General features: G+C 36.7%; 2 protein-coding genes across 2 annotated transcripts in view; both read left to right on the forward strand.

The window, feature by feature from the left end:
* tncb (tenascin Cb) overlaps window positions 1-19,650 on the forward strand; it is a 40,608-nt gene extending 20,958 nt beyond the window's left edge. Inside the window, exons 10-23 of the mRNA XM_051109946.1 lie at window positions 775-1,038; window positions 4,013-4,288; window positions 9,812-10,084; window positions 10,888-11,010; window positions 12,909-13,052; window positions 13,358-13,477; window positions 13,577-13,720; window positions 15,690-15,820; window positions 15,986-16,118; window positions 16,212-16,363; window positions 16,666-16,762; window positions 16,887-17,048; window positions 18,086-18,249; window positions 18,340-19,650. Coding sequence (XP_050965903.1) covers window positions 775-1,038; window positions 4,013-4,288; window positions 9,812-10,084; window positions 10,888-11,010; window positions 12,909-13,052; window positions 13,358-13,477; window positions 13,577-13,720; window positions 15,690-15,820; window positions 15,986-16,118; window positions 16,212-16,363; window positions 16,666-16,762; window positions 16,887-17,048; window positions 18,086-18,249; window positions 18,340-18,450 — 2,294 coding nt within the window. The 3' untranslated portion in view covers window positions 18,451-19,650. The remainder of the gene's footprint in view (window positions 1-774; window positions 1,039-4,012; window positions 4,289-9,811; window positions 10,085-10,887; window positions 11,011-12,908; window positions 13,053-13,357; window positions 13,478-13,576; window positions 13,721-15,689; window positions 15,821-15,985; window positions 16,119-16,211; window positions 16,364-16,665; window positions 16,763-16,886; window positions 17,049-18,085; window positions 18,250-18,339) is intronic.
* Window positions 19,651-20,054: 404 nt separating this feature from the next.
* Window positions 20,055-21,529, forward strand: b3galt8 (beta-1,3-galactosyltransferase 8). The gene has a single exon (XM_051109961.1). It carries the CDS (start codon window positions 20,476-20,478, stop codon window positions 21,454-21,456), a length of 981 nt encoding a protein of 326 aa, XP_050965918.1. The 5' UTR covers window positions 20,055-20,475; the 3' UTR covers window positions 21,457-21,529.
* The last annotated feature ends 111 nt before the right edge of the window (window positions 21,530-21,640 follow it).

A 21,640-nucleotide genomic window follows, 5' to 3' on the forward strand; every position in this document is an offset into this window, starting at 1 on the left:
TGTTTGCGTTGTATCTGTAAATTATTTATTCTTTTCAACTGGATCATTTTTAATCATTTGATTCATTTCAAAATGGTTTGTTCAGTTTTTAAATTCAACTTACTGACTCATTGATCTGGTTGCATTGCTTAACAGCCCCTAGATTATCAAAAGTAGCTTCAGAAGATTTTGAATATAACAGATAAGTCATGATTTCATGATATGTGACTCTGCACCACAAAACCAGTCTTAAGTAGAACAGGTATATTTGTAGCAAAAGCCAACAATACATCGTATGGGTCAAAATGATCAATTTTTATTTTATGCCAAAAAATCATTAGGATATTAGGTCAAGATCATGTTCCATGAAAATATTTTGTAAATTTCCTACCATAAATAAGTAAAATGCATTGCTAAGAACTTCATTTGGACAACTTAAAGGTGATTTTATCAATATTTAGATTTTTTTGATCCCTCCAGATTTTCAAATAGTTGTATTTCTGCCAAATATTGTCCTGTCATAATAAACCCTATTTATTCAGCTTTCATATGATGTATAAATCTCAATTTATGACTTGTTTTGTGGTCCATTTATTACTGGTTTTGTGGTCATATATTTATGGTGCTTTTGCATACTTGTTGAAGCTTAAAAGCACTAATTCCTATTTATTATAATTGCATGAAAAAAAGAAAATACAGGTTGGGATGACACAAGGATGAGTAAATGATGACAGAACTATCTTTTTTATATAAAAAATGAACTAATCCTTTCATTTAATGTCCCTGTTCTTTTAGATCTTGATGCCCCCAAAGACCTTAGAGTAAGTGAGACCATGGAGACCACACTGGCACTGGCTTGGAAGAGGCCGGTTGCCAAAATCGACACCTATGAGCTTGTTTTTACATCTCCGGATGGCACAGAAACTAAACTGGAGGTACCTGGCACTGCCAACATCTACATTCTGACTGACCTGATTCCCGGCACGCTGTACACCATCAGCCTGACTGCCAAGAGAGGAAGAAAGATGAGTGCGCCAGCCACCCTGTCAGCATCCACAGGTTAGTATGCATCATTGCATTTTCATTTATATATTAAGAATGCGTCTTCACATCCCCCTTTCTCTTGCCTCTAGAGTGACAAAAGCAATATTGGTTTGGATCATAAAATAAGCCTTTAAATCAATTTTTTTTTTCACTCATAAACATTTATTCAGCAGGTCACTGAGGATCTGAAAGCATCTCTGGAATTTATTATCTTCACTCTTTTCCCTCCATAAGTGTCAATATTTCTTTTGGAGTTTGACGATACTGCAGTCCTTGCTCTGTGAATTTGAATTTAAACATTGTGTAGCTCCTTACCATGAGAGACTTCTATAAAAATCTCAAAACATTCATATTGTCAGTATGCCACCATGTACTGGAAACTGAAGCGTAATATCCCCATTCTCTTCCCTCATTTATGGCATGTGGGTTCATTTTTCTTTTTAAAGAAAAGCCAGTAAAAGCCAAAATCTATGTGGAAAGGATGCTACTTCCAGAATTTTGTTACCAAAATGTTCTTGGTTATATAACAGAATAATCATAATACCAACAAGCTGCAGAATTTAACATTAGTTGTTTGCTTTGGTTGCCAAGGCAAGACAACAGATATAGTGTTTCTCAAGATCCCAAACACACACACTCACATACACACACAGACACACACACAGAGAAAGCTCATTCATGTGATAATCGTCAGAGTGAGCCCACTCCCCTTTTGGATTTGCGTGATTTGACCACAATGAACTGTGGGGCGGACTGATAAATAGGACACATGCTGAGCCGCCTGTTAAAATGTTGTCTCTGAAATCACCAGCACTATAATCCCAATGCATTTATTTCAGCAGCCATTATCGGCCTTAGACACGGCACACAAACATGGGCATACACTTCCCTCAGACCCGATGGAAATGGGAAGGTGGGGGGCAGGGAGACCTTTAGGGTCTAGGCTTTCTTCTGTTCACTGAATGCTTCTCTGGCATGATTATAAGAGTTTAAGCTTGTAACATGGAGACCTGATGACCAAGACCATCTCAAAGGAAGCACATGAGGACTCGACCAAGCCAAAAAGGAGAGAGCAAATAGTCACATATGCATGCACAAAGTTATATTATGTTGCGTTACAATATGGTCACATAAGTGAAATTTCAGCAAACTTTCGTAGGCCAAAAAGATCAATAGTGTAGCTATTTAAGTGTGTTCACACTTGTCAAGTTTGGTTTGATTAAAACAAACTCTGGTGCGATTGCTCTGTTAGTGAGGTTCATTTGAGCAAGTGTGAACGCTATCATATGAACCCTGGTGTGCAAGATGGGTCTCGGTCTGCTTCCAAACGAACTCTGGTGCAGTTTGAAAGAAATATGTACGTGACATGGACCAAAGACTTCTAAACTAACCAAAAACAGAAAGTAATGACAAGACACGACGCTATGCGACATGACTTCAAGTCAAAACAAAATGAGCAGAGGGCAGACATGGAGAAATGAGGAGGTAAAGAAGTGTTCCGTTATGAATTATACGTCATTCATCCCAACCGATCAGGTTGTGTATGTATCACTATGCCTTTAGGTTTGCTATCTTTAGGTTCGCTGTCAAAAATGCCAGTGTGAACGGTAAGCAGACCAGGAGCAAATATATAATTTTCCTTTTTCGTCTGGACCAAATGAACCAAATGAACCAAACGAACAGAAATACAAGTGTGAACACACCCTTACTGTACAGTATGAACTAAGGCTTACACAGAATCACTTTCAAACCAAGACACTTTCTGTTGGTCAACACAGCAAAACCTTGAGACCAATTTAAACCTGTTGGAAGAAATTCGCACATGTATACCCATTAAAATGACTAAAATTTGCCAGCGAAAATTTGCCTGCGAAATTTCATAGAACAATGGTAAATGTGACCACATGTTTATGGCTTGCGCACATGTACAAAAAGGCTTTATCCGAACACCCTTGAAGTGTTTGTGGATCTTACAGTGATAAAGCCATTCTTTTATTCTTTCTCCTCCTATTCATGCATGCATGCATGCAGTGAAGGCCATTCCTCAGACATATGTGGGCTGCTTTCAGTGAAGGGAACTCCACTGGATAAGTGTGCAAAATGAATCAATTTCACCAAATTTCAGTTCCCATGAATGGCGAGAGATGATCAATGAGTTGTTTTGCTGTTTGACAGCTTTGTATTGTTTCATCTCCAGGTTTCAAAAGCAACAACAGGCCCTTATGCCTGGGAAGGTCATTCACTTCATCTCTATTGTCTCTCACCCTATTTGCACGCCACATTTCTGCCCTCTTGAATGTGCATGGACAGGATAATGGTTAGCCCACAGTGCATCTCTCTTAGCTATCTGCCCCCTCTTCATCTGTGAATGCTGACAATGCACAATGATGTTCAATTATAGGTTGCAATGCACCGCGCTGCATGGCTGCCTTCCATATTTGAAGTGTTCAGCGTACCTCTGCTCAGGCAGGCTAGGCAGGACCTTCAAAAATTAATGGCTTTTCTCAGGGCCATTAATACCAAAGCTGTCTCAGCAAGCTGGTGCTTGGATGTTAATAGGTTGCAAGAGAAAAGACTGCAAATTAGTTTGTTTGTCACTACAACTTTCTGAAAGTTATTACTCACAGTTATTACTGTTTTTTTTTTCACTGCATGGGCAGATGTTCCTGTTCTCTTTGGAACAGATGGAGATTAATTTGTTAGCAAATTAAAAGGTTTATTGTTGCTCATAACATAGATTTTTCCTTCTAAAATTTAAAATGCTTTGCTTTGTTTTGAATAATGGTGCAGTGTGGATTTTTAAGTGTCTTTTTTGTTGTTTGTTTGCAATTTCAGTTCATTCGGCAATAAAAGCAATAAAAACGACCGTTATCTTAAACAGAGAATGCCTTAAGAAATCAGCCAAATTTGTTCAGTCACCGTTACTTATGATGTTCTTCTTCTATTTCTTGCCAAATTAATTGTCTGATCTGATTTGTTTGTCATCCAGATGAAGAGAAGCCTCAGGTGGGCAACATCACCATCTCTGATGTGTCCTGGGACAGCTTCAGTGTGTCCTGGGAGCTGGACAGAGGAGAGGTTGAGGGCTTTCTGGTTGAAGTGTCTGACCCAGATGGCTTATCTGATGGCCAGAACCATACACTATCCAGCCAGGAGTTCAGCCTGGCTGTCACTGACCTCTCCCCTAGTACTTTCTACAGGGTCACACTGTATGGGCTGTACAAGGGAGAGCTCTTAGATCCTGTCTTTGCTGAAGCCATCACAGGTATCAATTCTTGTCCAATCTTGGACCAGCTTGGTCATCTTTTCCAGTTTTCTTTGGATCAGATGCTGTGTCTCAAGCAGCGAAACCGACTAACCTCTTTTCTCTTTCACATCACATGGTGAATTACAACTAACACATTTTTTATTATCATTTCAACCAGTTTTTGCAGTCTTCGTAGTGTATTCATCTCTTCATCTACTATTCATCTACTATTATCTAGTACTGATTAGTTTCCAACTAGTATTTCTTGTATTTTCCACTGTTAATATAGAAGGTAAATATTTGTTAATTTTCAACAAAATAATGAATATAATGCAGCCACATCCAATATGACTGATTTCAGAAGAAATCCCAGTCATCAGCATGGATGCATTAATCAAAATTGCATTGATATATAGTTATAAAAGATTTCAAGAAAACGTGATTTGAATTATAATTTCACAATTTTATTGTTTTTACTTTTATTAATACAGCCATGTTATTAAAGGATAATTTAATAACCCCTATGTCATCCAAGATGTTCGTGTCCATTTTCTTCAGCTGAAAATTAAGGTTTTTACGGAAAACATTCCAGGATCTTTCTCCATACAGTGGACTTTAATGGGATCAATGGGTTGAAGTTGCAGTTTCAATGCAGCTTCAAAGGACTCTACATGATCCCAGCTGAGGAATAAGGGTCTGATTTAGCAAAATTATCTGTCATTTTCCAAAAAAAAAAAAAAAAAAAAATTAAATTTATATACTTTTTAACCACAAAAACTTAGCTTGCGATAGCTCAGTGATACGTGTCTATGACTTCACACATATAATCACGTTGGAAAGGTCATGGTTAGTTCTTCATTTCTATATTTTCTCCTCCAACTTTAGAATCATCCGAAAATGTTGTTTTACCTTTTTTTGTAAAGGCTGTTCAACTTTCTTTGCATGTTCTCTTTGTAAAAACAGGCTCATGACCTTTCCAATGTGACTACATAATGCATAAAGTTGAGCTAGTGCAGGATGAGCATTTTGTGGTTAAAATATATATATATATATATATATATATATATATATCCCATTGAAGTGCACTACATAGACAAAAATCCTGGAATGTTTTCCTCAAAAACCTTCATTTCTTTTTGACTGAAGAAGAAAAGATATGAACATCTTGGATGACATGAGGGTGAGTAAATTATCATTTTTATTCTGGAAGTTAACTAATTCTTTAATAGAGTTTCAAATATATATATATATATATATTTTTAAATCTTACCCTCCCCAAATTTTTACATAGTAGTGTAATGCATCCTCATGCAACATGACTGAATCCAGAATTAATCCCAGTGTCCAAATAAGCCTATTTCTCAATATATTATGTATTAAAAAGCAGTACATCAAATGTAATATGTCAGAATAAACAGTCTTCATAAGACACATGATTCGCTGGACATTATACAGTATTCGCAAATAGCAAGGAGCAGCGATGTGGCTAATGTCAGAAGTCGTATTAAATATGTATGATGATACCAACACTGAATTGTATTTATACTACAACACATTCTTACGAACAAACAGTACTTCGTTAACACAGGACAAGTTAGTTTCTAATCAAATGCAGTACATTCTCTGACAGTAGATGATTTCAGACAGGTATAATCTCTCAAATGTGCATAGCACTAACAAATCAAGCCTCTTTTAAGTCGGTGACAGATTGTGTGAAATGTCGACACTCTTCCCGTATGCTGAATTACATGTTGAAGTACACTGACATTCAGAGCACACCTGCACTGCATCATAATGCCTCCCCACACATTCACGTCTGCATAATCACCAGCACAGCCTGCAGGTGCAGTAAATGACCTCTGCCTGTCATCGCTGGTACATTTGTGTTTAACAGGCAAAACAAAGTTAGACTAATGATGGCTTTTTCATTCTAATTGACTGCGGCATTCAACTCACATTGTCGGCGAGTCAATTTAAATCATTTAGTTTGTGGCATTTATAGTCTACCAGCAAACCAGACAAGTTGCATTGTAGCAAACATACATTTATTAGGCGCATACCAACGTTTTGCCCCTCCTCAGAGAGTCAGCGAATAGAGCGGGAGACTGGGCTGGGGTGTACTGCCATGGAAGTGATCCTGAGGAGTTTTTGTCGCTTCTTGTGAAGGATCTTTTCAGTATGCACGCCCAGTTTTCTGACCCTGCGCTAGTTCTCATTCTTATGCCTCACTTTCACACATTTTCTTGGCGTTTATCAGCCAGTGGCTGCAGGGGCCACAGTTGTAGCAGTCTCTCAAGTCTGCATGCAAATAGGCAGAGGAGAAGGGGAACTGATTGGATTTCTGTTAACCTCCTCTCTATTCAAGTCACGTGACCCATGAACTCTTGCCTCGCTTTGGCCTGAGTAACCCAAGCTTTTAAAATCAAGAAAGTGTACAATATTTACAGAAACTTCAGTAGTTTTCTCGCTCCGGTTGGTTTGCGTATTCCCGCTGTAACATTTAGCTGTGTCAACACAGATATCCCCCTCAGAGGTTTTAGCTGCCTGCTGTAGAATTACTGCTTCCAGACCTTGTTTCTGTAGGTTAGCTGGCGCCTTTTCCACCTCCACAAACAGATGCCTCTTTGTCAAACCGGAGAGACTTAGAAGCCAGTCAGATGAAAGTGATCCTTGGAGAGCACATGTTAGTACTCTTGAAATGCCTCAAACACTGCTGACACTCTTAAACAAGTGAACAGTGCTAATGAAGAGGGACAGCTCCGCGGGATTTGTCCTCGCTGGTTTTCATTTCCAACACTTTTCCACATTCAACAAATGTCTTTTCTGTTTCACATCATCCAGAGCTTTAGAGGAAGAAGAGGTTCAATCTGGTCAAGGGGCTTTTTTCCCCCTTTTTTTTTTTTTTAAGATTAGTTTAGGACAACAAGGCTCTATTAAGGCATTGTCAGTTTGGAACAATACTACATTGTTTCTTGAACATTTATGATCTCAGTATTCAGTAGACTATAACTACTGAATTTCCTTTCCATAACTCTCTAATTGCGCTGTATGAATATCCAGAACAGGCAATGAACAGATTAATATAAGCAATCATCGTTATTCTCTCTTTTAAATTGCAATTGCCAATAATTCACACATTTAAAGTCTGACTACTGGATTGTTAACCCTTAAATGTATGGATGTTTTAACAAGCATTAATACATATTCAGGTCTTCAGCAACCTGGACCTAAATATCCAGCACAGATGCATCTCTAACTGCTGCATTGGAATAAATCTCTCCTGTTATTGTAATAACAATTACAAAAGGATAGAATAAAACATATTTCGTTACCTTTTAATACTTCCCCATCGCACTTCCCCAGTACATTCAGAATCTGGCTCAATATTATTATTCAATTATATTGATCGCTGGCAGCTGACAGATCCCCACATCCAACATCAAATAACAGTAATACTTATATTTCACTGCGTACAGTAATTGCTCTGCAGTAAAGCTATTCAACCCCAGTTTTTTCCTGATATTTCATATGTTTTATTTCTGAGGTAATAAAGAGTTTGCACTTACGTCACCATTTGGTCAGTTACACGGATGCGCGGAAATATTCGGGATACTCGGATGCGCGGTTAATGTACTAGTTGTTCTGCTCATTTATGCTGTCTAAACCACAGAAAAAAAACATGTGGAAGGTGCTAAATCCTACAGAGAATGACTTATTAAGCAGGAAAGGGTGTAATATTTTAACAAACTAAAGTTAATAGGTGGTAAAGGTATGTACAAGCAATATTCATTAAGATATTAGCCTAATACTTCACCTACCTGACTGGAAATGATAAGAACAAAGACGAATGTTGTCAAGATTCTTGCCCTGGAAGTCTTGGTTTTGTTCGACCAACAACAAATGCCTTTTGTTCCTCAGACAGTTTTTTGCACTCTTCTCCCTGATTTGTTATAACTTTTGCCAATCTATACTACTCCAAATAATTTTCCCGGTCCGACCGATTAGTGCAGCCCAAAACATTACAATAACTGACCATTTTTAGCAGCAATAATCAACCAAATTGAGAGTTCCATTCAGTTAAGTGGAATTGCTTACGTTCAGTGCCGCAAATACGGCCGATTGATGACGCTCTATTATGTGAAACATTATTGTCTATCAAACAGTGCCACCTTGAGGAATAAAGGTGAATTACATTTATGAAGTAATCAGATATTTAATTGTTGCGCAGGAAAAATATACTTACACTTACACACCTCGGGTCACTAGTGATAAAAAATAATAATAATAAAAAAAGACGTTCTTATATATATACATACATACACACACACACACATATATATATATATATATATATATATATATATATATATATATATATATATTATTATTATTATTATTATTATTGTTGTTGTTGTTATATTGTTAAGAATAAATAGATTGAGGAATACTAAGTTGATATCTAATTTTAAATAATGAAGGAGGGAGAGGGCAGTGAATGACGTCCTGGGTCGCTAAAGACCAGGGGTTAAACATCTCTGTTTAAGATTTTTCTGACCAGCTTTTAGAAATCAGTAAAAAATAAAAATTTACCATGTCAAATTAAGTACAGTCTTATTAGCATATTTAATTAAGTCAAGTTATTATAATGTCAACATGGTCCACCTTCTCCTTAATACTTAATAAAAACCTTTTCAACTGAATTTATGGTGCTATCATCTACTAAAGTAAAGGGAAGTAAAACTAACATGTAAAATGTGTGTAAGGCAGTAACTGGATCTTGGTAAAAGAAGATGAAAGAACAAACCACAGCATATTAAAACTGGACCACATTCTGGCGCATACTAGGCTATTGTTGAAAATACAATGCGTTGCTCATATGGTCAAGACATTCCTGAGACCTTAGGCTTTCAGTTTTACATATCCTTGCCACAACAATTTCTTCTCAAGAGACGTCCCTCTCAGAATTCAGAATTCAGTCTTTCATTGTCATTGGCCTTCTTGCAGAATCAGCTAAAAATGAGACAAAAATGCATTTCCAGGATTAGCCCGTCTGTCAATATGATTATTATGGATATGTCATTTTCCTAGAACAGCTTTGTCTTGAACCCTGCATGACTGCTATTATATGATGATACAATTATGATGGTGGAACCTAATATAATGGTGGAAAATTCATCAATGTCAATTTTTTTTTTTCTACTAACCAACAGACCTCATTCCATATTCTAATCCAAGTATGTAAATTAAATTTACTGGCTCACTGATTTCAGCATCACCTGCCATAGATATAGGAACAACTGATAGATGACTGAACAATTGGTTTTAAAAAAGCCTATTTTCATGCATGAGTAACATAATCGCTGAATTGTCTCTGACAGCGATGTCTTCCCCTTCTCAAATTTATATGACTTTTTAACAAACACAACAACTGGGAAAATTGGTTTTGGAAACCACATTTGCAGTTCTTGGCCATTTAACCTCTTCTAAGTACATTTCACAGAGTTTGCAGAGGAAGAACAACTTTATTATTTTGTCAACCAGAAGCTGAACCTGAAGTGGAGCATCTTTCAGTCTCGGACATCACCCCGCACAGCTTTAAACTGACATGGACAGCACCAGAGGGCATCTTCGATACATTCACTATTAAAGTCAGCGAATCTAAAGGACCGACCCAACCTGTCCATATCATTGTACCTGGAAACAAGCGAACGGAAGAAGTGAGACTTCTCCGTGAAGATACCGAGTATGAAATCGAAGTCTTTGGAATCATTTTGGGACGGAAATTCCAGCCCATTTTGGCTGTAGCTCGAACAGGTATTTGGATTTTTAAGAGAACCTGGTGAAGGAGCCACTAACTCTTTTTTTTTCTTCATTTTCAATCTTTTAATGCTTCTGTCAGCTAGTAGGTCAAAACTCATAACATGAAACTTGCAAACACAGTCTTGAAGTCTGTCTCATTCATCCATTACCTTTCCCATTTTTAACAAAATTACAACATCACTCATTATATTCTTTTTTCTTATTATGTCCACAGAGTAGCTCAAGAGTCTCTCATTAACAGCAACGGGTTGCATCCAAGTCTTCTCTCACCAGTTTTATCTTTTCTGTCTGTAATTGCTGTGTGATCAAGAGTTTTATTTACAAAGCAGGACCAACTATTTTGTGTATTTCTCCTGATTGCGTGCTTGTCTTTGGCAGTCTTCTTTTATGTTAGGGAGCTTCATTTTCCACTTGTGTCTGATGTTGGCATGTCACACTATTGCATCTCTGTACTGGGGGGCAAGTTGCATCTGTCACGTGAGATTCTGAGCTCCAGTGCTGAGAAATAGCTGTAAGGCCAGGGCCTTTGTCTGTGTGTCTTTTCTCTGTAATCACACAGTTGGTCATCCTCATGTCCTGAATGTTTATTTTGATGCATCTATTTGTTGCTCCAAGAAAAATGGTGTAGTTCAAGAAGTTTCTTTACACCAACTGTATTTTTGTTCCTCTTACAATCCAGAATTACTTTTTTCTGGGGAAAGGTTTTGTTTTTAACACCTATTTGTCAAATGCTTGAACACACATTTTTAACGGTGTATTTTGTTTTTGTTTCTTCTGTGTGTGTCATTCCCACCAAGGTCTGGGATCACCCAAGGGGATACGCTTTTCTGATGTGACGGATACGTCAGCTACTGTTCACTGGATTTTGCCCCCTAACCGTGTAGACAGCTACCGGGTCATCTATGTGCCCGTTCAAGGTGGTGAGTGACGTGGTCATGGTTTCAGTAGTTACTTTTTATATACAGTACAATTCAAAAGTTTGTATATTATTATAAATTAAAATGACAGATTTCAATTTTGAAATGTGATTTATTCCTGTGCAAAGATGATTCTTCAGAAATCAGTCTAATATGATGAGTTGGTGCTCAAGATTTATTATTATAATTATTATTATTATTATTAGTAGTAGTAGTAGTAGTAGTAGTATTGTCATCGATGTTGAAAACATTTGTCCCCTGTAGTATTTATTTGAAAACTGTAATACATGTTTTAATACAACAGCATTTATATGTAACAGAAACATTATAAATCTTCATAAATCATTATAATAAATCATTATAAGTCTTTACTATTTAAACAATTGAATTTCTTTTCATTTCTTTCTTACCCCAAACATTTGAATGAAAGTGTATATACATTGGCATTCAAAATTTGGGATCAGTAGGATTTTTAAATATTTCTAAAAGTCTTTTAGGCTCATCAAGGCTGCATTTATTTGGTCAAAAATTAAAAAAAAAAAGAAAAAAAATATATATATAAAAAGCAATATTGTGAAATATTACTACAATTTAAAATAATAATTTTCTTTTTAATATACTTTAAAATATAATTTATTCCTGTGACACAAAGCTGAATTGTCAGCATCATTTCTCCAGTTTTCAGTGTCACTTGATCCTTCAGAAATCATTCTAATATGCTGATTTATTATTATTTTTATCAATGTTTGATAATGTTTGAAACCTGTGTTTTTTTTTTTTTTATAGGATTCTTTGTTTAAAAGAACAGCATTTATTCAAAATAGAAATCTTTTCTAACAATAAGTCTTTACTATCACTTTTTATCAACTGAACACATCTTTGGTGAATTAAAGTATTCATTTCTTAAAAAAAAGAAAGAATAAGAATTTACTGACCTCACATTTTTAAACTGTAGTTTATATTGTTACAGAATATTTCTATTTTAAATAAATGCTGTTCTTTTTAACATTTATTCATCAAAGAATCCTGAAAAATGTACCACAGGTTCCAAAAAGAATATTAAGCAGCACAGCTGTTTTCAACATTGATGATAAATCAGCATATTAGAATGATTTCTTACAGATCATGTGACACTGAAGACTGGAGTATTGATGCTGAATATTCAGCATTGCATCACAGAAATAAATTATATTTTAATGTATACTAAAAAATAGAAAACATTTATTTTACACTGTACTATTTTACTATATTAATTTTTTTTGTGTATATTGATCAAATAAAAGGAGCCGTGTTAAGCATAAGAAACATAATTAAAAAAAAACAAACAAAAAAAAACATAAAAAATCTTACTGATCCCAAACTTTTGAACAGTAGTGTATATATCAGTACTATTTATAGCACATTTGGTTCTTTTGTTCTGGAAATGAAAGCAAAGACTTCTTCCTTCCAAGTTGGCACACAGTCCATCTTAAGAAAGTGAGACTTTACTATGTGGTTTTCTATGCATTTGGATAATTTCCTGTTGGAAAATCACAGTATTATTTGTACTTTCTCAGTTTATGATTTGTCATAAATTATATCTTATGTAATATATTGCATAAGTTGTGGAGGAAATTCTCTTAGACTGCTGTCTTGGCATAATAAATTGATTGAATTCAAGAGATGGCCCCCTAAAGTCTCAAAGTGTCCTTCTGGCCTCTTTGTGATTAGTGCAGGTTTTTAGATCAGGCCTATCTTCAGTTATGTGAATCTATCACTGCATGTCATAAATCAAACCACACTGTTTTATCCATCAGCACAGCATTCTTGCATATCACCATGCCTGTTAATCACAGATGGTGCTGCCCTCTAGTGACAAAAGCTAGTTGTAGTTTATTCCAGTGTTCTGTCTCCCCCTGCAGGCAGCCCTATTACGCTGAGAGTAGATGGAGGAGAGTCTCAAGCCATGCTGCCTAATCTAACCCCTGGAGTGACCTACCAGGTCACTGTCATCGCTGTGAGGGGCCTGGAGGAGAGTGACCCAGGATCTGATAGATTCACCACAGGTACGACTAGAATATTATTCTAGATAAGTGTTTGGTATAAAACAGGTAATCAGTTACTTTTCAGTCAAAAAGTAGTGTAACATGATTACATTTTAGATAGAATCTCATTGCTAGTTACTGACCTTAACTTACTTTAGCTACATTTTAGTTACTTTTTAGCATTTTAACATGGTTTTCATATCTAGATTCTACTATTCAGTACAGCAAGTGTGAGTTTGCTTTTCTGTCTTGCAGAGTCTTAGTAATCGACTCTAAGCTGTCTCTCTGTTTCTCTTGTCTCTCTATTTGTATCTGTTGGCCCTCAGCCCTGGATAAGCCACGAGGTCTGACAGCAGTCAACATCACAGACACTGAAGCTCTGCTGCTGTGGCAGCCATCCATCGCTACTGTGGACGGATATGTCATCACTTATAGCGCAGACAGTGGTAACAACTCAGACTGTCGTTAATTATTATTGAGGGAAGGCTGTTTCAGGCGCTACAGACAATAAAGCAGTCTTACTTGTGTGTTTTGTTCTTTGTCAGTGGCTCCAGTGATGGAACGGGTGTCTGGGAACACTGTGGAGTTTGAGATGAGCTCCCTCACACCTGCCACCTTATACACCGTTAAAGTCTACGCTGTCAGAGAGGCAGCCAAGAGCGCTGCAACCACCACAGAGTTCACCACAGGTAAAGTGAACACAGACACACTCTTACGCACACAGACACCACAAGACATCTGAATGCTGAATACAAAAGAAATATTGGTGTTGAGAAAAACAGCATGCCTTCTGACATCTATTTCTACTGGGCTAAATTACAGTGAGCACTTTTTTAAAAAAAACAGATGTTTTCACAGTTTCACACTAGGCTAATTGGTCCCACTTTATATTAGGTGGCCTTAAAGGGTTAGTTCACCCAAAATTCAGTCATTAATTACTCACTCTCATGTTGCTCCAAACCCATAAGACCGTTGTTCATCTTCGGAACACAAATTAATATATTTTTTATGAAATCTGAGAGCTTTCTGACCCACCATAGACAGCAAGGGTACTACCACGCTCAAGGTTGCCAGGTTTTCATGACAAAACCTGCCCAATTGCTCCCCCGGTTTTTGTCGGCGTTCACCTGGTAAATTCACATTTCATTGACTAAAGATGACGTTATTAGGGTCGCTTCAACCTGCAGACATCAAAAACCAAAAAAGTAGCCCAATTCTGCAGGAAAACCACAGACTTGGCAACACTGGTCAAGGTCCAGAAAGGTTGTAAGAACATTGTTAAAATAGTCCATGCGACATCAGTGGTTCAATCGTAATTTAAGAAGCTACAAGAATAATTTATGTGCAAGAAGAAAACAAAAATAATGACTTTATTCAACAATTCTTCTCCTCTGCACCCCCTTAGCGCTACTGTATATTGGAGAGTACCACAATGCATGCACAGGCTTGAATTAAGTCGTTATTTCTGTTTTCTTTGCACACGAAAAGTATTCTCATAGATTCATAAAATTAAGGTTGAACCACTGATGTCACACGGACTATTTTAACAATGTCCTTGCTACCTTTCTGGACCTTGACTGTGATAGTACCCTTGCTGTCTATGCAGGGTCAGAAAGCTTTCAGATTTCATCAAAAATATCTTAATTTGTGTTCCGAAGATGAACAAAGGTCTTATAGGTTTGGAACAACATGAGGGCGAGTAATTAATAACTGATTTTTGAACTAACCCTTTAATTACTATGTACTTGCATTTAAATAATAATTTGATTAAAAATACGCATAATATGTTCATACAGACATTTCCCATTTCTCATATTTCAAGCTTGGACATTTTTCACAAATAATTTCTACAGTTTTTTTACACTTATGAATCATAGTTTTGAAAGTAATCATTCATATTTTTATGAAGGTTTTTCATAGTTTAGTAATGAAAGTATGGGTCTGGGAAAAAGATAAACAATAAAATACACCAATACATATTGTGACCTTCATAAAACAAAATGTATTGGTTTTAATAACAAAAATAAATAAATCAAATCCGGGGACATAAAAATGCGCACAAAAGTTGAAGCACATTTGACAGCAACAAGAGATCATACTGTATTATCGTAAAGGGATAGTTCAACCAAAAATGAACATTCTGTCATTAATTATTCACCCTTATGTCGTTCCAAACCTGCAAGACCTTTGTTCATCTTTGGAACACAAATTAAGATACTTTTGATGAAATTCAAGAGATTTTTGAACCTGCATAGACAGCAATGCAACTGGAACGTTCAAGGCCCAGAAAGGAAGTAAGGACATTGTTAAAATAGTCCACGTGACATCAGTGGTACAGCTGTGATTTTATTAAGCTATGAGAATACTTTTTGTGCGCAAAGAAAACAAAAATAACAACTTTATTTAACAATCTTTGATGTGTGTTCAGTAGAGTACAAAAAATGTAAATTATGGTTGAACCACTGATTTCATAAAATATATCTTAATTTGTGCTCCGAATGAACAAAGGTCTTACGGGTTTCAAATGACATGAGGGTGAGTAATTAGGATTCATTCTTGCAATTTGTGCATTGTTTATTATAAGTGCATGCTTATACTGTTTATATTTTATTAAGAATTCTGAATGCATGGTTAATAGCAGAATACCCTTTACTGCAGATGTTGATGCCCCTCAGAATCTGGCTGCCAGTAATATTCAAACAGAAAGTGCCATGTTGACATGGACGCCACCAAGAGCAGACATCACTGGGTATATCCTCAGCTTTGAATCCGCTGATGGCGTTGTCAAGGTGAGTGGACCACCTAAACGATCAACCGACAACGAACAACGTGAATTTCAGCCTTAAAACTGATGCTTGATCATTTTTTCTGGTCTGCAGTGATTATTACATGCATGGTCTATTGCCAATTGTGAGCTGTACTAAAATGTTCCTGATTTTCTTCTCTTGGTTCAGGAGGTCGTCCTCAGCCCCACGGCAACATTTTACAGCATGTCTCAACTGACTTCCTCCACAGAATACACGGTTAAACTGCAGGCCATCGCTGGGCCAAAGAGAAGCAGAATCATCTCTACAGTCTTCACCACCAGTGAGCCAAAGCACAGCGTCATTACTCTTAGTTGTGAAGACTGAACAAAATCAACTAGCCTCTGGTCAAACACTTTTTCTTTCTTTATCACAGTTGGAGTTCTGTACAAGCATCCTAAAGACTGCTCGCAGACTCTGTTAAATGGAGAAACAACCTCAGGCTTGTACACTATTTACCTGCGTGGAGATGAGAATCAGCCTCTGCAGGTCTATTGTGATATGACCACTGATGGAGGCGGCTGGATTGTGAGTAATTCTTTCTCAAATAACATGCAGGATACATGTTCTGATCTTACAGAAGGTTAAAGTGATGGTTCACACAAAAATGACAACATTTACTCACCCACATTTCAAAACCTGTATCTTTAAATGCAAGAGTAGATTTTATATTTTAATTTAGTAATATTTCAAGATGAACATTTACTGGACTGAAGCAGCTTAGGTGTTTTTCATTCAATATGTCAGGCTTTACAGGGTTAAAATAAAGTCTCATAATATGCAAAGAGCAAAAACATAGGTCATTGTAATAATGTGGTACCTCCGTGCAGGTTTTTGTGAGACGGCAGAGCGGTAAAGTGGAGTTTTTCAGAAATTGGAAGAACTACACTGCAGGCTTCGGTGACCTGAACGATGAATTCTGGTTGGGTATGTTTGTGCACACATATCAAATTGCTAATATTGCCCTAGGAAGTACAGAGGCCGTAAGGTATTACGATATGGTGTAATTTTGAGCATGTTGGTCTAGAAATCTCATTCCGTGTGTCTGCAGGTCTCTCTAACCTCCATAAGATCACCTCCTCTGGGCAGTATGAGCTGCGTGTGGACCTGAGAGATAAGGGCGAGTCTGCATATGCGCAGTATGACAAGTTTTCAGTCTCTGAACCACGCAGTCGTTACAAAGTGCATGTTGGAGGATACAGTGGCACTGCAGGTAAAGTCTTAGATTTTTCTGATATTAAAATGCAACGAAAATATTGTCCATTCGTTGTTATTAACAATATGAAGTGGGGTTTGTAAAGGAACTACAGGATGTTCGTCAGTTTAGTGAAAAGCTAATAATTAATAAAGTCAGTTAAATGAAAAGCTAATAATTAATAAAGTCTTAAAAATGTAAAATGAAAATAAATTGTTTAAAAAAACATTAATCAAAATAAAACATTTGCTAAAAAATATTGTAATTGTAATTGTAATAAAATATTTTAATAGTTCATGTAGGCATTTCAGAAATTAAAAGACGAAAAAGAATTAAGGAGAATCAAAAAATTATGAATGATTTATTGCTATTGAGTGATATGTAATTATGTAATCAATAAAAAAATGTACAATTATGAAATGCAATTTAATCTAATTACAAGTACACTACCAGTCAAAAATGTTTGAACAGTAAAAAGTTTAACGCTTTTTTTAAATTCTCTTCTGCTCACCAAGCCTGCATTTATTTGACCCAAAATACAGCAAAAGCAGTAATATTGTAAAATATTTTTACTATTTAAAATAACAGCTTTTTATGTAAATATATTTTAAAATGTAATTTATTCCTGTAATCAAAGCTAAATTTTCAGCAACATTACTCCAGTTTTCAGTGTCACATGATCCTTCAGAAATCATTCTAATATTCTGATTTGCTGTTCAAAAAACATTTTTTTTTCAAGATTCTTTGATGAACAGAAATATCCAAAGAACAGCATTGATCAGATTTTTTTTTTTTTTTTTTAATATAACAGCTGTGTTGCTTAATATTTTTGTTAAAACTGTGTTCTTTTTTCATGATCCCTTGATAAATAAGAGTTTCAAATAAACAATTTTTAAAAATCAATTTAATGTGTCCTTGTATTAAAGTATTAATTTCTCAAAAAAAGCCTTTGAACAGTCTATATCTAGTATATGTATATATTATATATTATGCTTAAAAGTAAATATACAAATCGATAATTGGCTGATTTTGTAATAATTTCTGCTCTTTTAAAGGTGACTCAATGACCTATCACCACGGCCGTCCCTTCTCAACCTACGATAACGACCACGATATAGCTGTCACCAACTGTGCTTTGTCTTATAAGGGAGCTTTCTGGTATAAAAACTGCCATCGAGTGAATATAATGGGCCGATATGGAGACAACAGTCATAGCAAGGTACAAATTTCACATGTGCTTTCTCACTTTTTTAATAATGCACAGTAGAGACAGATTTAGATTGTTTTATTTATTCTTTTAAATCTCCAGGGTGTAAACTGGTTCCACTGGAAGGGTCATGAGCACTCCATCGAGTTTGCAGAGATGAAGATGAGGCCCACCAACTTCAGGAATTTTGAGGGAAGGAGAAAGCGATCGTAAACCAGTGTGCTCCAGCTCGAACCAACCAACCCTCCTCTGCTGACCCTTCGCCCCCTGTTTCTCCTGCATCATCTCATCCCCTTCATCTACCAAAGCCACTGCCAGGGGCCCAGCCTGCTCTTTACCCTCTCCTATTCATGGAGAAGAAGTACAAAAAAGTTTTCACCCCCCATTCAAAGCTATAGTCCATACACAGTTGTGTGTGTACCACTTCTGTGCACGTCAATCTGACAGTATACCAATAGACTCATAGTGAAGTGTTTAACATTACACACTGTGCCTGTACATCATAAGCACACCAAAGACAGACGCTCCAGTAACATCTATAAAATACAATGCCGACGGAGAGGAGGTTTTGAGTTTGGCTTGGTGCTTTCCAGTTTAAAAAATAATGACATTATTCTTTCTGTATATCCCATACAGTTACAGTGGAGAGAGCTGAATGTTTGTGTGTGGTGTTTTTACATTAATTAGCCTCAAGAATACTTTATCCTTCTCAATTAGGATGAGAAGTCTAATGGCACATGATTGAAACTCAGCATTTCATATGCAGGACTGCATAAAAATACCTAGTGGTGAGGCTCACAGATTTTTTTCATCTCTTTCTAGTCTGTCTGTGACAAATCTAAGTACCCACGCTCTCTGTTTTCGCTCTCCCACAACTCATCAGCGCATTCATCAGTTCTAAAGTTCTGGAACCGGTTCATACGCGGTACTGCTAAGTGTTCATTTATATGCACCTTTCGTCGTGTTTCCTGTACCCTATAACTATATTGGCATTGAGTCACAGAGCATAAGAATCTTGATTTGTTGCTTGTTATCCTCTAAAAAAGATTTAAATGAAGCAAAAGTTAAGGCAGGACCTATGTTAAATCATTGGTTTAAGTGATACTGTTTACCAGTTATGAGCTTGTATAATGTTCAAGATTCATAAAGGAAAAGTAATGGTGAGGTTATTGGAATTATTGTAAACATAGCCTCATAAGAAAGTTCTGTTGGCAAAAAGAATTAATATACAGAATAAGTCTAAGTGTTCGCCCCTACCCTGCTATCGACTAAACCACTGACTCTATACAGTACCTGTGTAAATTATGTCTCGTTTTGGTATTTGAATATTTTTGTTTGTTCGTTTGTTTGTTTGTTTATTAAATGGGTGTACAACAGGTGTCTCTTTGTAACCCCTCTTACAATAAAACAGATTTTGTTTAATAAATAACGCTTGCAGAGTGTGCTCATTTAGACACTCAAAACGAGCCTAATGTAACATCTTTCACATGTACACAATTTTATTCTTTTATTTTATTGTGTTATTTTATTTTATGATATGCTATTTTATTACTTTATTTTGTTTTGCGTGTTTTATTACTTTCGAAACTGTTTGGGAATAATGGTCTACAATCAAAACGCAGCAGTCATGCGCCTCTCCGAGGCCTGACGTCAAAAAAAAAAAAAAAAAAAAAACAACGAAAAACGGAGCAGTCATGTTTCCTAGTAAAGTGTTGCCAGATTGCGCGATAAAAATGCGCTTGAAGGGTGGAGAAGATTTGAAGATTTGCGATGATGTGTGCGGGTTTCTTTTACATTTTTTAAATTCAGAAACTAAATCTTAATCTTAAAACTAAAATCAACCAGTTGTCGCCCCTCTCTCAATCATGAAATCACTCTTTCGCTTTTGAAAGTGCCGGAGTAATCTGGCAACACAAACTAAAACACTCCCCCGTGACACTGTACACTGTAAATATTTCAAATATTTAACCTTTATAGCTTAGCGAAATTATGTTATGCGCGAAGTCCACTTCTATTCGATAGAAAAGCAATGTTACTTTACTTTAACACTAGGTCAGCAGGTGATTTATAGTCATTGAGGTTTAAAAAAACATTATGAGAGCGACTGAAGACCTCTCAGGAAGGGTTGGGCACCTTTGCTAAACCAACGGATGTGTCTTTAGGCAAATTGTTTGAGTCTGACATTCAAGTTTTGTAACTTTACCTTACGTTTGTGGTGCAGATTTATTTTGTTTAAATATGCGAAAACGATCGCGATATAAACTTTTGACGTACTTTGCTGGAGCTGGATTAATAACATTTGTAGTTACCCTCGTTCTTAACAACACAATACGGCTGTCTATGCCGAAGAAGACTCCAACACCCAAAGAGCTCTATGACGTGATCTCACCGTCAACATACAGATTCATTCTGAATCAACCAGAATTGTGTTTGAAGAAGAGTCCTTTCCTGGTCCTTATGATCCCAGTGACTCTCAAAGACACAGAGGCAAGGACTGCTGTTAGGAGGACATGGGGTCAATATGGCTTGATTCCTCACGTGACCATTTTGCATTTGTTTGTCGTTGGTCAGCCCGCACAAAGTGACCCATTACTGCAGGAGCACCTTGAGAAGGAGAGCAAAGAATATGGTGACATCATACAAATGGACTTTGTGGACAGCTACCATAATCTCACAATCAAGACGATGATGATTATGAACTGGATAGCCACTTTCTGCCAGGATGCCCAGTATGCCATGAAAATCGATGCAGATATCTTTCTCAATGTGCATTACCTGGTGGACTACCTGCATGGCCAGGGCGAGTCCTCAAGGAAAGACTACATCACTGGATCAGTCATCTCAGATGCTTCTCCTCACAGGGACAGTTTCAACAAGTGGTATATCTCAGAGGATCTTTACTCAGACACCTGGTATCCTCCATACCTGTCTGGAGCTGCATACGTCTTTTCTACTGACCTGGCCAGGAAAATATCATGGGCCTCTAGATTTGTGCGACCAATTCCACTTGAAGATGTCTACGTGGGGTTGTGCCTGCATGTTCTGGGTGTAAAACCAGCATACGCAACAAGATTTCTGGGACTTAGGAATCTTTTTGAGGTGCGCAGACTTAAATATGAAAGGTGCACCTTTGCCAAGTGCATTATTGTGAATGGCTTTAACCCACAGAATCTTCTCCGCATCTGGCATGACTTTCAGAAGTCATATAATACATGTTGATACCCTTATACAAATAACTAAAATTGTGATTTCAGTAACTTGAAGCTGCTAAACATATGTGTTGTATTTGCTAGTACTCTTGATTCTTTTAAATTTATATCGAGATTCAACACTTTAACATACGCAAGGGAGAACAAAATACCGTTTCACTGAAAGGGCCAAGAATACTTACAAAAAAGGGGAA

The sequence above is a fragment of the Labeo rohita genome, chromosome 5 (genome assembly GCF_022985175.1).
Source record: "Labeo rohita strain BAU-BD-2019 chromosome 5, IGBB_LRoh.1.0, whole genome shotgun sequence".
NCBI classification, from domain to species: Eukaryota; Metazoa; Chordata; class Actinopteri; order Cypriniformes; family Cyprinidae; genus Labeo; species Labeo rohita.